General features: G+C 33.5%; 1 protein-coding gene across 11 annotated transcripts in view; it reads right to left on the minus strand.

Annotated features, from left to right (window-relative positions):
• The window catches only part of C2CD5 (C2 calcium dependent domain containing 5), a 96,739-nt gene that overhangs the window by 45,022 nt on the left and 34,612 nt on the right, over positions 1 to 17,105 (minus strand). For all 11 annotated transcript variants that reach the window (XM_054526312.1, XM_024256085.2, XM_024256082.2 and 8 more), the window contains 1 exon segment: positions 13,369 to 13,477. In XM_054526312.1, the coding sequence (XP_054382287.1) occupies positions 13,369 to 13,477 (109 nt within the window).

Below are 17,105 nucleotides of genomic sequence, written 5' to 3' on the forward strand. Positions count from 1 at the left end.
TGAAAAATAAATTTTAAATCAGTTTATTACTCAATAGCACATAATATATATGAACATGAAATGTTTAAAATAAACATACTATGGGAAGTAGAGAAGTTTTATTCTATAATGGATTTTTAAACTTCCCATCTTTAAAATGCTACTTCTCAAAAGGCATAAGATTTAACCTTTTAAACTCAATTGCTGGAAAACAAACCACCTATCTGTATTTGCTTTATTACTTTAAGAGATATCTATAGGAATATATTATTAGATATAATTTTAAATGTAGACCCAGAGTTTCCAAATTCTAATCTTAGCTATGATTAGAATTTTAGAATTAGACTAAGAGGATATTCTACATCTCACCTCACTGAGTGAACACCTTATGTATTATATCCATAAATTTAACTTTAATTCTGATTTCATTTCTTGGTACCTATTTTTTATAACTCACTATATTGTGGATTCTTTCCAAAGCAAAGATTTGTCAATGTTAAAAGAGAGAAAGCCATCTGTAAGCCATCCTTCTACAGAGATGTGGGTCTTTAGGCAAAATACAAAAAATTAGAGACTAATTAAAAAAAAAAAAAAAAGCAAGCAAGCAAACACACTTAAAAAATTAACCAAATAATTTGGTAATATATATAAGGAAAAATTTCAGATATAACACTCCATGTATTGATCTGTAATTTTTAAAAATGATTTAGAGTCACAGAATTGTATTTTATTACCAGAGAAGTCCAATATTGCTTGTAATGGAGCACTATAAATGAAGCATCTGTCACACATATTTCCTCATCACTTGCATTTAGCTGCAAACTACTGGTGACAGCAGCTGCAAATTATAGTAACTTTTTATGTACAATGTGTTAAAAACAGAAAGTCTATAATTAGCATATCATAATTTATTTCTTTTTGTGGCCAATTCTCACTTGGGAATAACTTGAGATAGAAAAAAAAAAAAATCAACTCTAGATAGAATGCTAAGCTCTCATTGTAATTTTTCCATATAAAAGACACTATTAAATCTAAAAACCAAAAAATCCAAAGTTTCTATTTTTGAATTGCAGTATATATCCAATTTTCAAAATATGTTTTTCAAAATTAGTAGAATAAGTAGAATTATACTCACTAGTAAAATAGTGAAGACAGCAAAGTAAAGAAAGGTTAAGAGGCGTGTTATAGCTCACATTCCTATGATGAAATTTTTGTTTCCTCCACAGGGAGGAGGATCAGCAAAAGGGAGAAATAAGGAGATAAAAGCCAGAACTACAAATGATGCCAGCCAGTTCTTGAATTAAAGTTTTGGTTCCAAGGCAAAGCTACCTTAAAACTTTCTTTCAGAAGAAAGAAATGCAGAATTCAGGAAACTGAGAAAAACATCAAAGTACAAGATAAAATAAGGAAGAGAAATAGAAAAGACTACAATATGGTATTAGCAATCAATGTTATAAATTAAGAAATGTGTGAACAATTAAGTGAACCTATTTTACACAAATACTACTTGTGTTAAAAGAATTTCTTCATATTCCCAAATGAAATGTATATAATAACAGCAAAAATACACTTCCAAATCCATACTCTCTTTTTCTTCTAAGACATACACACTTACGGACCAATCTGAACATCCATTTAACATCATCCTTTCCTAAAAGATAATTTTTCTATCATAAGGTGAACTATTATTCAAGTGGTTGCCCTAATCTATTAAATTACTATGATTCTGAGAAAATGATTGTCACAAATAACTATAGAAATGTATTTCAGTTTAGAAAATACCTATTTTCCCAAAAAAATTGCATGAAATAAAATTCTAACTTTTCTTAAACTCACTAATAAAACCTACTGTTTACTTTTTAAACCATTCTAGAAGTTTAAAATATTATTTTCTAAAGCAAATAATTATGTACTATGTTTTTATAAGATTTTTCTCACATTGGGTTTGCCTACATCTGTACCACAAGTAATACATGGTAGCTTTACTGTTTTAAAAATGAATTTTACAGAAAGTAATCCATAAACAGTGTTTTAAAAATTAATAAAAAATGGAGGAAGCTACTTAAGTTCTACATATATTTATTTTTAAAACGCCAGCATGTCTAAATGGGAAAGTACGTTATAACAATTCCTATGAGATACCACATAGAATACGAAGTTCATTTACATTAAACTTACCTTAGTATAACACATAAAATAATCAAATAATTAAACCAAACACTATGAAAGAATAAGTGGCTGATTCAAAAAACAAACGAACGAAAAAAAAAAGCTGAATGCAGCACAAGTGGAGCATTCATATTCTTCTGACAAATTCACAAGCAGCCTTTATTTTAACACATGAGCCACACAATTGCACATGGGGATGCCATTATTGTATTTAATAAGTATTTACAAGTTTAATACAAAGCTAAAGAGTTACATAACATGGGAGCTAAGGAAGCAAATGGCATATGTCCACACTCCAGAAAACTTCTTAAATTTGGTTTTTGGCTAAAGCAAAAGCTCAAAGAACGAAGGGTTTGCAAAGCAGATTCAGCATACAGGAGCCAGAAACAGTGGATATTTTGGCGCATGCTTGGATCAGGTGACAGTACAGACTGAAAACTATGGCAGCTCACTGAAATGGTTACAAGAAAGTAATGGCCCTAGAGTCTAGGTGAAAGCAAGGCAAGCATACGGTAGGGAGCACTTAATCACAAACTGGTAATTATATTAACAATCATCTACAACTGTAAGAAAGAGACTAAAGGAAAAATTTTGGGCTACTAAATTTAGGGGGCATTTAATTAAAACAAAATTAAGATTAATTTGTTTAACAATAAAGAGAAGTTAAATTTATCTTCAAAGCTTATTTTATACTCATGCCAGACATGAGCTAGAGAATCTTCAAGCAGTAATTATGATTCAGCCTATCCTATTACCAATAAAAATTCAGAGATATCACAGTATTTAATCCCTATAATAGAATGTTTAAGGTTTAAAAACTGATAACTACAGTCTTATAGGAATGTATTGTGTTTTCCTATAAGAAACACACTAATGAATTGGAATTATTTTATTCATCCTAAAAAGTACAAAATTGAGGATACTATACTAACATAAAAGCAAACAGTCTGGCTTAAAATTTTGTGGCAACTATATGTGTGACACATGAAATGATACAATTTAGTTATCTGAGGGATATACAGCTGAGATGTGAGGTCATTTAATAAACATTTCAAAGATGTTAAGAAACAAACCTCTTCACCTTAAACACATTTCTTCTGATAATCTACAGAATTATTTATAATTATAAAAGTTATTATTTTAGGAAAATTTAAAATTTAATTATATACAAATTAATACATTTTTAATATATTTTTATATACAAATTATTATATATATGTTTAATATACAAGTTATATTTTATACTATTTTATGTTTTTCTTCTATGGGTCAAAACTCTTTGTAGATAATATCACAAATCTTTTAATATATCCTTTTAATTGCAGGCATGAACTGAGCTCTAAATCAATCCTCACTGATGTCTCTTTTAGGGGTAATGTCAGCACACTTAAGTTGACATCAGAATTCATTAATTTTTACTACATTACATTCCTAGAGCATGGCCACAGCTCGATATCTTGCCATCTTTTTAACATTTTGTTTCTGAAGTACAGGTGAAACCAGTAAAATTCTAAAACGGTAGTTTATATCTCAGAAAATAACAATGTGAACAACTCAACATAATATGCTCTTATTAAACTCAACCTCTTTGAGATTTTAGGCTATCATACACTTGGCAAATAAGAAACACCAACTACCTGAAATGTTAAGTTCAGTTCATTTTTATATAGCTCTGGGAGAGAATAACTCTGCCTTGCAGATTCTTTTAATATGGTTAAAAGAAAAAAGAAATTATTCTAATGTTTTAAAGCAGAGTGACTATAATTACCAACACTGTACTGTATATTTCAAAACAGCTACAAGAGAGAACTTGAAATGTTCCCAACACTTAGAAATGATAAATACTCAAGGTGATGGATACTCCAAATACCCTGATTTGATCATTACTTATTCTATGCATGTAACAAAATAAAACATGTACCCCATAAATATAAACAAATATTATGTATCAATAAAAATTATTTTAAAAATGGACAGTTATTCAATCTAATTTATAAATCAACGAAAGGAGATAAAATGTTAGGTTGGATCAAATAAAGGTTAATACAATGATAATCTATCATGTTAACGGACAGTATAAAAAGCTATATTCCCAAATACCTGAAAGTAACATTCCAACTGCTAACCTCTTGAAGAAGATAAATTTCCCCTAATGAAAAAGAAATTAGAGAGTTCAGGTTCAAAGGAGTATATAACCTCAAACTGGGTGGGGATCAGTAGACTAGGAAGAAGATTCTCATTATAGAGGAAGTCATGTGCAAATACAGAGAAAACGTCAAGACCTAGTCATTTGTGATGTTAGGATGAAACCAAGATATAATCCATGTTTGACCGAACTGGAGTCTTTACTATCTGTAAATTTAGAAAGTCAAATGTGTAATCTACTCCATAATTGTGAAATTTCACTACACACACGCATGCACACACATACCCCGCCCCCCCCCCCCCACACACACACACACAATGTAACTGGATTTTCATTACTCTAAAATTACTGGTAATATAGAAAAGCTCACATGTCACGCATGCTGTATTTATGCCATCTTGCATCTTGAACTCTTATTTATCTACTTCCTGAAAACCTTATTAAAATACTGAAAACCAAAAGCTGTATAAGTTAGGTATAGTTTGCACATCTGCTCATAAATATCTCTCAGAGAAAACGATAACTGCTGAGATTATCAGTAAAATTAAAGTTCCAAGAGAGCCTACCACCTATCTCCATTTAACTAATACACACATATGCACACACCAAAAGTGTAAGAATTACCCTAGACTAGGTGTGTACAGGACGTCTGCCTGGCTTAACAATTATGTTTCCAGTACCCAACACAGTGTGCAACACATGGTAGGCACTCCACAAACATCCACTGAATAAAAACTTAACTGAATTGAAACCTAAACTAAAAAAACAAAAAAATTCATTCAGATGAGCAGACTGATCTGTACATTCTATAAATATATCCCTATATAATCAGCTGACTCACATCTTGTTACCATTAAATATTTTGTAAAGTAATTAACTTATTTTTATAGGACATAACTACTCGCTTTTGCTCTTAAACTAAATGAATTTTCTAAACAACTATAATTCTGATGGCTAACAAAAAAGACTAATATTTTCTAATTTTGAACCATTAATCCAAAGCTTGTTTATCACTAGTAAAAGTTTATGATTGAGAAAAACTTAAGTATATGTCCTAAGATCTATAATCTGTCTAAAATAAAATTTGTTTAAAAACCCTTTTAAAAATATTCTCAAAAACAAACAAAAGGCTATCCAGTGTTAAACACTTGTTTTACTAACTCAGGACTTAAAATATCAACTCACAAATTTTGTCTACGTCCGGAAGCTATCTCCCACTAATAAACAATTACATTTTGCTACCACGCTATATAACTATCTTACTTCTTCTTGCCACTTCCTGAAAAAAAATCTAAGCTGACATGCAATCTCTACAGAGGAAAAAATAGCAAATTATCCACAACTATCAAGATTATCACTGATTTAAAAATTATGTACGTGAGCTACTCAGAAATACTTCTAGTGGTAACTCAAGGGAAAAAAATAAAAGATCATACTCATTTGAAAAATGAGTTAAGACTATTAAAACTTGCTCTTTAAATATTTTCCCATCTCATCACTCAAATAAACTTGAGTTTCCGAAGGGTAGAACTCAATTGCTATGCATAATTTTAGAACTGTAGGTATGTGGGATAATTCCCCTTTCTGTCTCTTGTCTTGAAAGCAGACAAGAGCATGCTTCATTTGCCACATTTCACTAGTTACTAGGTCCTGCTGTTATTACACTCAAAATATCTCATTAATTTATAGTTAAGAGTATAGGTTCTGAAGCCAGAGTACTCAGGTACAAATTGTGGCTTAGCCACTTTCTAACTATTCACCTTTGGAAAACTACTGTTTCACTTTGCTCACCTACAAAACAGGATTAGAGTCGACCTCAGAGATCTGTTTTGAGGATTAAATGGCCTACTACTATAAAGCATTTAAAAGAGTACGTGGCATATAATAAGTTCTTGATCAGTGTAGCTCTTCTATCACCACCAAAACCTAGGTTACCTATGTAGCCAAGGTTACCACACAGTCTGCTAACTGGTCTCCCTGTCTCTAGTCTTATTGCCTTTAAGCCCATTCTCCACCCTACAGTCAATGATCTAATGCAAATGTGCGCATGGGCTACCCTAATTCTTACACACTTCCAATCCTAGAATGTCACATATAAGATTTATAAATGCTGCAATCTGCTTCCTAGCAGCAACACTCACCTGCCTGGCCTTTCTCAAAGTCTGTTACCAAGCCAGAAACATAAGCAGCATGATAAGTAAAGGTAACATTTTAAAAATAAATTCTAATATTGAGTTCCCTTCTTCCTGCTCTATAAAAACATTTCTAGGGCTGGGTGCAGTGGCTCACGCCCGTAATCCCCACACTTTGGGAGGCTGAGGCAGATGGATCACTTGAGGTCAGAAGTTCGAGATCAGCCTGGCCAACATGGTGAAACCCCATCTCTACCAAAAAATAATTAGCCAGGCATGGTGGCACATGCCTGTAATCCCAGCTACTTGGGAGGCTGAGGCATGAAAATCACTTGAATTTGGGAGGCGGAGGTTGCAGTGAGCTGAGATCACGCCACTGAACTCCAGCCTGGGCGACAGAGCAAGATTCCATCTCCAAAAAAAAAAATTGTAACGCTGTAGTTAACACAAACTAAGGCGGCAAAGCAGGAGAAAAGGAGACAAAAAAAAAAAAGCTAAACTAACCAAGATATTTTGTACTCTGTGGCAAGCAACCTAGTAAGCATGAAGTAACTATGTAAACATCACCAAATGAGTACTGGCTAGGACATTGTTTTGTAAATGCTAGAAGTTTCAGAACCACACTCAAAGTATGTATAAACATGGGTCCAAAAACACTGAAATACAAATCTATGTGATTCTCCCATCTATCCTTCAAATCTGAGCTCAAGAATTACCACTTCTATAAGTTTCTCTCACACAGAGTTAATCAAGTCTTCTTCTTTAACTCTTTATCTTATATCACACCATACCACACAGTAAATTATTTAATGTCTGTCTATCCTCCAAGAATATGAGCTTCCTGAAGGCAGGGGGACTGGCAATCTTTCCACCCTAGCACCTAGCAAGTTGCGTGGCACAAAATAAATTCTGATATAAGTTTGCATGATCTGTCATATTTTATACATTACTGCATAATATAATAACATTTTCCTATATCTTTCCATATTTTAATGTTTCTGAAATAAGAATGTCTAATAATTAATAAGTATATTTAATATGGTGGTATATATTTTTCTTTTCTCTTGGAAGTCTGTTATTAAAATGATGATGCTTCATATAATACATGGTACAAAGCAGCCAGGAAATACAGTGTGAATGAGCAATTCTAGCCCTAATAAAAATGGTATCAACAATTCTTTTCCTAACATGGTTAGTTCTTGATTTTCTACATAGGAGAGCAATCGCTAAATATTCTCAATTTACAGAGAAGAATACATAAATGATTTGCATATATTTACCTATATCAAATTTTTCTTCAGAATTATCAAGTTATTTTTCCTAAACAAGTATGAAAATCCGTTGTTTCTGAAGATATACTAAGTCTTACCAGAAAGATTCTAATTAATCAAAAGCATACTACGAGATGTCATCATTTATGTTCTTTTAACATTTTATAACATATCTACCTTTTTTCTTCATACACTTCCTACATGACATTATTTTAAATGATGGCAAGATATACTGCTTCCTCAACCATGTTTTTCTTTGCCAAACCGTAATTCTGCTTACATGGGACAATGTCCTTACTATGTCTATAAGATTTAATTATTGCCATTTCCATTTCCAAGATTGTTCTACCATTTGACCAACACACATCTCACCCTAAACATCTTTGCCCTGACAAGATTTCAGTTCCTTATATTATTAATGATCAATATGCTCTCAATGTCCTTTTTCTATATATCTTTCCACTATACTAATCTGTCTATGTTTTAAAATTTCTTAAGAAATCAACCTAGCAAAGTATTTTTCAATTTCTCACTAAAAACCAATTATAAAATATTACACTAACAAATGATCATTTTAATTCTAATCAATGACAGCAGGCTGGTAAAAACTTGGATAAGAAATTTCCCTATGGATTTACCGATTGATATCAATCTACATCTGTAAATGTTGGACTTATATGGTTTACCAGACTGAATTTAGGTAAATCTACATGATGAATATGATTTACTTCATAGTCAAACATGCATTACTTACATCAAAACTTATATCTTGAACTCCTAAGAACAAAAAAAAGTTTACAATATTGAAAAGATTATGAGATATTATCTAAAATTCTGAGCCCCGTGGCGTCTTTGCTTTTCTGTAAGATATACCTTCTGAGACAAATAACTGAAAAATTTCTTTAGGCAACATGCCAGCTTCTGACACTGAATCAAAATGGTTGTATTATTTCATTCTAAAAAATATAATATAAACAATTAGAAATGTACATTATTAATATGTTTTTATCAAAAAGAAAAATTAATTACTTTTGACTCTAAAACATCATCAGCTGTAAAGCTCGCTATCGTAGTCTGGTTTATTTAAAAGCTACAAAATACATTCATATGTAAAATTACTTTTTAAAAATTATATTCACATGTGGAAAGGGAAGGAGGAAAGTTTAAGAAAGCTGTTAATCCCCAAAAAGTCTATTCTTAGTTATCTAATTTTGGAACACTTCTAGAATTATAAATAAAAATGCTAACAGTTACACTTTTACAGTAGCCTATAGAACGCTAAATATATTCTATTCAAATCTAAATGTGCATTTAAATATACTTTATTTTTAGATTTATGAAACATTACTTATATTTAACAAATATTTGCTTAATCTTAAAGCTAATGCCTACATCATTTACCTGATATAGAAAACCATCCAAAATGTAATAAATATAATTTTAAATGATCATTTTGAAGTTAATCACCTAAGAAAAGTCATTGATAATTTATGGTATTTCTATGGCTTTCATTAATTCATTTTAGTTAACACATTTTTATATTTGTATTTCCATTGAAATTACAAGAGTTATTACATACGTAGCACAGAATATTATCTGTATAACTGAATTGACCTTAAACCTACTTCATCTAGAACATTTCTAAAAACTTCACTGAGCTGCCATAATTTTTGTCAGCATATGTAGTACTGAATGACCATTAAAATACCTGAATTGAAACTATTCCAGTCTAGCAGTTTGTAAGATCTTGTGTTACCCATAATTCCGACAAAGGCTGAGTTCAAAACAGCAAATTAGTAGATCAGTTTTAGGTGCAGAATAGTAGGAATAAAACAAAAAACACTACAAACAAGAACGCAATTGACAACACCACTCGACAGGAACTGGAAAGACACAGACAGCAGAGTTAATAAGAAGTAGAAATAGAAAGGGGGAAAGGAGCATGCTATAGTAATCTAACATTAACTAATCTAATTATTTAATTACCTTGATTTTTAAAACCACCCCATTCTTTCCCTTGTTGTAGTCACCTGTTTGCTCAATATTTACCAAAGGAGGATGTTCTTTAAAAAAGCCTCCAAAATAATAATCCATAGTTAGCAGGTGGTAGTGGTTTTAAAATAAGATTTTTTCCCTTCTATAGTGAGAATGAAACAAAAATTTCCCATATTCACTAGTCAAAAAATAGCTGCAAAATTCATTTGAGAATGCAAACACAACATTTTTAACATTAGCACATGCATCTCAATCCATCGTAAGTTTCTCTCCACAGAGGAACTCATTGTCACAAAATTAAAACATCATCATTATGGTAGATGTTAATCTAGAGTTTTGTTTCAACATTCAGCTTTTCTTCAATATATTAAAGTTTCTTCATAAATAATTACTTAAGAGGCCTGGAGATTAGTAAATGTTCTCAAGAAAATGTTCCTTTTTAGTGCGTAATAATACATAAAACAATCCGAAGAATGTGACATTCTATTTTATTTTTTGAGATGGAGTCTCCCTCTGTCACCTAGGCTGGAGTGCAGTCGCATGACCTCGGCTTACTGCAACCTCCATCTCTAGGGTTCAAGTGATCGTCCTGCCTCAGCCTCCCAAGTAGCTAGGACCACAGACACTGTACCACCACATCCGGATAATTTTTGTATTTTTGGTAGAGAGAGGGTTTCACCATGCTGCCCAGGCCGGTCTCAAACTCCTGAGCTCAAGCGATCTGCCCGCCTTGGCCTCCCAAAATGCTGGGATTACAGGTGTAAGCGACCGTGCCCAGTCAGAATGTGATACTTTAAATCAAAATAATATTAGAACCATTAGAATAATTACACGTATTTAACTAAAAATAAAACAAAATGAAAATATAACTTATACACCATTGAAAGCACTTATATGTATATGTCCATGACCTTTTGGGAAATAATCCATTAATAACTGAGAATTTCTAAATGTGAGCTGAGAAAATACTCTAAACTGGGAGGAAAGGCAGAGAATGGGTGAGCTGGTAGTTACAATACACAAAACACATTCTGTAATAAGAATTACTCTTTTCTTCCCTGGGCCTGGATTCTTACATTTCTTGCACAATTAGCATGAACTGGCACATAAAATAAACCCCAAAATGCAGTTAGTTTTTTTTTTTTTTAAGTAGTGACATTTTAAATACAACTCTCTACTTAAACTTATTTAAGTAAATTTCACCTGTTCTCCCAGACTCTATAGCTTACTCAGAGTACATGGAAGCAACAAAATAAAATCAAAATGTTTTTCTTTCTTTTTTTTTTTTTTTTGAGAAGGAGTCTCGTTCTGTCGCCCAGGCTGGAGTGCAGTGGCGCAATCTCAGCTCACTATAACCTCCGCCTCCCGGTTTCAAGCAATTCTTCTGTCTCAGCCTCCCGAGTAGCTGGGACTACAGGCGCCTGGCACCAGGCCCAGCTAATTTTTGTATTTTTAGTAGAGATGGGGTTTCACCTTGTTGGTCAGGCTGGTCTCAAAACTCCTGACCTGAGGTGATCCACCCACCTCAAAGTGGCTTCCCAACGTGTTGAGATTACAGGCGTGAGCCTCCGTGCCCAGCCCAAAATGTTTTTCAGTAAGCAGAAGACATCTAGTAATTAAATATATTCCTGAAACCATGTTTCGAACTATCAGATCAGTGGGTGCCATCTATTAAAATATTTGAGTCAGTGGTCCATAGAAACACAGGTAACTAGCCTTGGGTCACAAGGGTGATGTCAGGTATCTTAACTCAGTATTTCCTTGCATTTTCCAAATAATTCAAGCTCCTTAACACAAAGATGTAGAATTTGGCATAGTCTTCAAGATCCCAACACATTAAACTGGCATCAGTCTGAATTTTTCTTTAAGTACTGTACACAAATACTACAATGGAGAAAACATCTTATATTGACCACAAAAATAAGAAACAGGGAAAAAAAAAACTAAAGAAGGGAAAAAAAAGAGAAAACCAGTGCTTAGAAGATGTATTTGGCCAGTTTTAGAGTTAAATAATCCTGACTCGCACTGTTTTTCTGAAATCTCATTCAGGGTCCAGAGAATTCTAGTCTTCTTCTCTGAAATAAACTCAAATGACATCAAACTACAGGGCATAAATTAAACTTTAAAAAATTTTAAAAAATAGTAATGCTCTGTATCCTCAAAAATAGTCATTATCTACAATGTTTTGGTCCAATAACTTCAAAGCATTTTACCCTTCTTTTTTTTTTTTTTTTTTTGAGACAGAGTTTCGCTCTTGTCGCCCAGGCTGGAGTGTAGTGGCGCAATCTCGGCTCACTGCAACCTCCACCTCCCGGGTTCAAGCAATTCTCTGCCTCAGCTTCCTGAGTAGCTGGGATTACAGGTGCCTACCACCATGCTCAGCTAATTTTTGTATTCTTAGTATTTTACAGGCGTGAGCCACTGTGTCCGGCCACCCTTCTTTTTATAGCTGTCAATACAAGCCTCACAAAGAGGTCACTGGATGTGCCAATTTAAAATTTTCAAAAATATATACGTCTATACGCCAAATAAGAATACTAATATAACTTCAGGTTTAACGTATGTTGATTGAGCATCTAGTCAATGAGAGATGCAAGAACACATTCCATATGGAAAGTTCCCACTATTCGTCATGCTTATTTTAGACGTAGAAAAATCACCAGAGGATTTCTGATCCAAGGGCCTGAATCCAGCGGGACTTTGATGCCTACTTGCTTTTATAATTATGGTCCTATGTTTTAAAGAAGTAAGCTACTATTCTTAATCATTTGCTTAAACATAACAAATAGCTACATAAAAGAAACTGAACGACCAGATGTTAGTTTGCTCATCTGTTTTTCAATTCTTAGCTACTCTAGACAACGCCTACAATTACTTTGTTGCCCATGCTGGATTCCACCAGTGACAGAGTGGAATCCCAGCACAGTGCTGGAATCTGGGTTCTGTGTCGCCTGAGTGCTGCCTAGGTAGGCTGGAGGGGACAGGTGGCCGTGGTCGAAGACAGTCCCAGTGTGTTCAAGTTACACAATAAGCTCTAAGAAATGACAGCTCCAGTAGCCTGCTCAGGAAGAGGGTCTTTGATCCATGGACTGGTCTGGTTCCCTGTGCTACCTATCTGTTCCTATGACACCCACAGTGTTTACATAGGTCTTGTTACGTTGCCCAGGTTGTTGCCCAAGTCTGGCTATGTTGCCCTGGGCTCAAGAGATCCTCCTTGCCCCGGCCTCCTGAGTAGCTGGGACAACAGGCACATGCTACTGTGCCCAGCTTTACAATTACATTTTTTAAAATACCTGTTTTAAGAACAAGGAAAATAATTAATCTGTAAAAAGCTACTGCTAATGAAAAGAACTAACATCTTAAACTAATGGCCATAATGGTCAATTTATAAAAATGTTTATCTCCCCTGGGTCAAAGAAAAGTTATTTAAGGATTTCCTTAAAGTGATATTGTGACCAAAAATAAATCAAGATTTGTTTTTTACAGAAAAGTAACTAAAATACACTTAGTTTATTTATAATTAAGATGACTACAAATATATTAAAGTAACATGCTAGTTTATAGTTTCTTTTCATTTCTCTTTTCAGATAGATTTGGCTTTAAGAAAAATCATAAAAATCAATTTTAATAACCACAATTTAAATAAAAGAAACATTGAAACTTTTTAAGAACATACCAGGATTGTGGATACGATCCAAAAGCTTCACAGAACGTGCACTAACTACACCCCCAACGTGTACAAGGAATCCAGGAGGAAATGCCGTCAAGGTAAAAAATGGAAATTCCTAGTGGAAAGAATAGGGGAAAAATACAACTTATCATGTGTAAAGTGTAAAAAATTTGCTTATTAAAAAGCTTGCCATAGCAAATGTATTACATCCCTTGAAATAAAAGGCCACCCATTATACATTACACATGCTTTGTAATTAGAAGTTTTATTAAATGTTTAGAGTTTCAAATCCATTTCCCCATATATACAATGTTATACAGAATCCAAAGACCCATTTCATCAATTCTCAATGAGGAAAAAAAAAGTGTTCTTTCAATTTAAGATATTTGAAACACACTCTTCCTTCCTCTGAATCTCCAACTCTGATGGAACTTCTCAATGAGATGAGGGAACTGCCCTATCCCTCTACCCCATTATCTATTTCTCAGTGGTTTAGACACCCCCTTCACATGAACACCCAGTATAAGACACCGGTAAAGACTCTAAAAACCTGGGGCCAAGGGATCTAAATGAAAGTGGGACCAAAGGAGGGTAAGTGAGAGGATAAGTAGTGTGGGTTAAGAGAAAGAGGATAGTGGCAAATATCAAGTTGAGGTGGGTAGAGAATCACTGTGAGGTTACTCTATCAACTCCAATGTGGCAGGAACAAATACAAGTGCATAAAGGTACATTAAGGAAAGGTGAAAGGTACATAGATAAAAGCTAGGAAGGCAATAAAATTCCACAAGTTCTTGCAAGCTTTATTCTCTCCTTCTCTCTTAAAGAATAAAATTCATCAACTTAGAGACAAAGAGAAACACATAAAAGAGAAATGAAAAAGCCGAGAAAGGAAATTCATTGAAATAGCATCCAATAAGAAAACGGAGCTCCTGTGGAAACATGGAGGCCCCTCACATTACACAAATTGGATGCAAGTAACGAAAACTTGATGTTTGACCTGTCTGGCTGCAAGATTAATGTAGCTCACTTAACTGGAATCACTTACCAGTAGCCTCAGCTATTTAGAACATAATTGAGCACAATTGAGAAAAATAAGCAAAACGGGGCTCTCAACAGTCAAAAGAACTGTTACGGTCTTAAGCACTAAAGCTCATACACTTTATTCATAGGAGACTCCCACAGATCATATTCATACTATATTATAATAGTTACAAATTTTTATCTTAAGAACAAACAATTCTAAAATTTATCATGATCTTATTTTCAAGACCACCTCAGATTAAATGCAACAAATAAAAGCTGGTAAAGAGATACAGAATACCACCAGAAGCAGGCTCATTAAAAGCAGCAAGAATTATTCACTGGCTGTTTCAAGCATGGAGAATACAAACTCCCAAAAGCATGATCACAAAGCACAGCAACTTGGAATCATTTTGCACAAAAGCAATCAGTCCTATGCACCTCAGTAACCCATGAAGGTTGAGTATAAAAAAAATTTCTAAAATTTATTTAGAAATAAATTCAGTTCAAATTTAGAAGTAATCTTTAAACAAGAGAAAGATCTACGCTATGTAAGAAAAGAGTAAAAAACCAGTCTATGGAAGTGGTTAGGTGTGGCCCAGCAGAAAGGTAGAGGGAAAATAAGAAAGAGGATGGAAGGAGAGTACGTCACTTATAATAAATGTATTATAATATGTTTAGTCAAAATGCATCCTTATTTCCATTTAAACTTCTTTTTCTGTCCTCCGAGTTTTATTCCTGGAAATCTAATAAAAACTGTACAAACTAGAAGATTACCTCATAATGAATTCATATTTATTATTAGGAAATTTGAATGTAAATGAAGTTTTGAGTCATAAAAATATTTGAATGGATTTATTGTTAGGCACAGCACACACAGGGTAATTACACAATAATATAACTATTAAGAAAGAAGTTGGGAAAACAGTTTGGTAATCACTGACCAAGTCCATCTGAACTTTATAAACGTGAGTTTTAAATGAGAAATGTATAGGTAAGCTTATATTATTAATAATGTAGTTAAGTCTTTCAGATTTTTTTTTCAGTGTTAGGATCACTTAAATTTTAATATTTCCTCAAAATATCTGAGGCATGTGGTGGTCTCACAGAATAAAAAATCACTTTATATGTAATCTTCATACTTAAATCTTTTAAATATCTAGAAAAGACATACTGAAAATAATATTTTTGTAAGCTAAATGGAAGATAGTACTTCCTTTTTCCTTCTAAAGAAATAAACTAGGTAAATTATGTATTAGAAAACATTTTCATATAAGATTTTATATAAGTATGAATAAATGAACCTAAATGACTTCTCAATTCAGGGTTCTTTACCCTTCTCCCCATAGTTCTTTGTTTGGGATAAAGAAAGGAGGGGAAGCATTGTACTGGAGCTAGTCAGAAAGAAACACACAGGCCGATGGCTGCCCATTGAGGCCACGACCCACTCTCCACCTCACATGTCCCCAGTTCACCTAATCGGCACACCAATTCACTCTAAAACACAAAATTTAACCTATAATAAATAAAAATGTCATTGTTATTTAACCAAAACTCCATCTTCATACAATTCTCTCATGAGAAGAGCTACTGCTGAAAGCTATAGCAGATTGTTAAGTACCTATCATCACCACCATAACTAGCAACTACTGTCAAGTACTTCTATGTGCCAGGCCCTGTAGCCTGTGCTTCATAACCTTTCCCATATGAGGGAAGTACTATTATCTCCATTTCTTATATGAAAAACTGAAGTCAAGAGGGCCTTTTATTCCTAGATTCTTTATAAGCAACAAACTTTATCATCTCGTTTCACTGTCATTTAGAGTTAAGGATTTGATTTTACTACACTTGATGAATTTATAGATTTTTCTTCTGTTTAAAAGAATAGCTTCTGCCAGGCACAGTGGCTCACACCTGTAATCCCAGCACTTTGGGAGGCTGAGGTGGGTGGATCACCTGAGGTTAGGAGTTCAAGACCAGCCTGGTCAACATAGTGAAACCCCGTCTCTACTAAAAATACAAAAATTAGCCAGTCGTGGTGGCGGACGCCTGTAATCCCAGCTACTCAGGAGGCTGAGGCAGGAGAATTGCTTGAACCCTGGAGGCAGAGGTTGCAGTGAGCCAAGATCATGCCATTGCCCTCTACCCTGGGCAAGAAAAGCAAAACTTCCTCTCGATGAAAAAAAAAAAGAATAGCTTCCTTAAGATCAGCCCAAGCACATCCTGCTTTCAATGCCTAGATATGAATTTCAGGAACTGCAGAAGAAATTTTCTCCAGAAAGTCTTCATATTTAAAGTAGCTTTCCCTGTGGTACCTAGATAAAGTTACATGCTGATGCTTTGACATAAGCCAAGGGCAGGCAGCATAAAAATATTTAATAGTATGTGCTCAAAGACAGGTTAGTTGAAAAAATCATCAGAGCACAATGGGAGTATTCTTTTAAAAAGAGATTTAAATAGGATTTTTCTTAGGAGATATTTAATAGTTTATTCTTTAAATCAAATACTCTTTTTATTATTGCAAAAGACTAAACTTTCTAGACATAAAATCCATAACAGATTTCTACCATGATTTATTGTACAATTTTATTCCCACTTCTAAAAAAATCAAAATTCTTCAAGAGTTTACCTTATATCAATGTTTCCCAAAATGTGTTCCTCACTAACAGGTATTTTAAAAGGAAAGTTCTATGGTAAAATGTACTTGTGAAATACTAGGTTAA

Source organism: Pongo abelii, chromosome 10, assembly GCF_028885655.2.
Source record: "Pongo abelii isolate AG06213 chromosome 10, NHGRI_mPonAbe1-v2.0_pri, whole genome shotgun sequence".
NCBI classification, from domain to species: Eukaryota; Metazoa; Chordata; class Mammalia; order Primates; family Hominidae; genus Pongo; species Pongo abelii.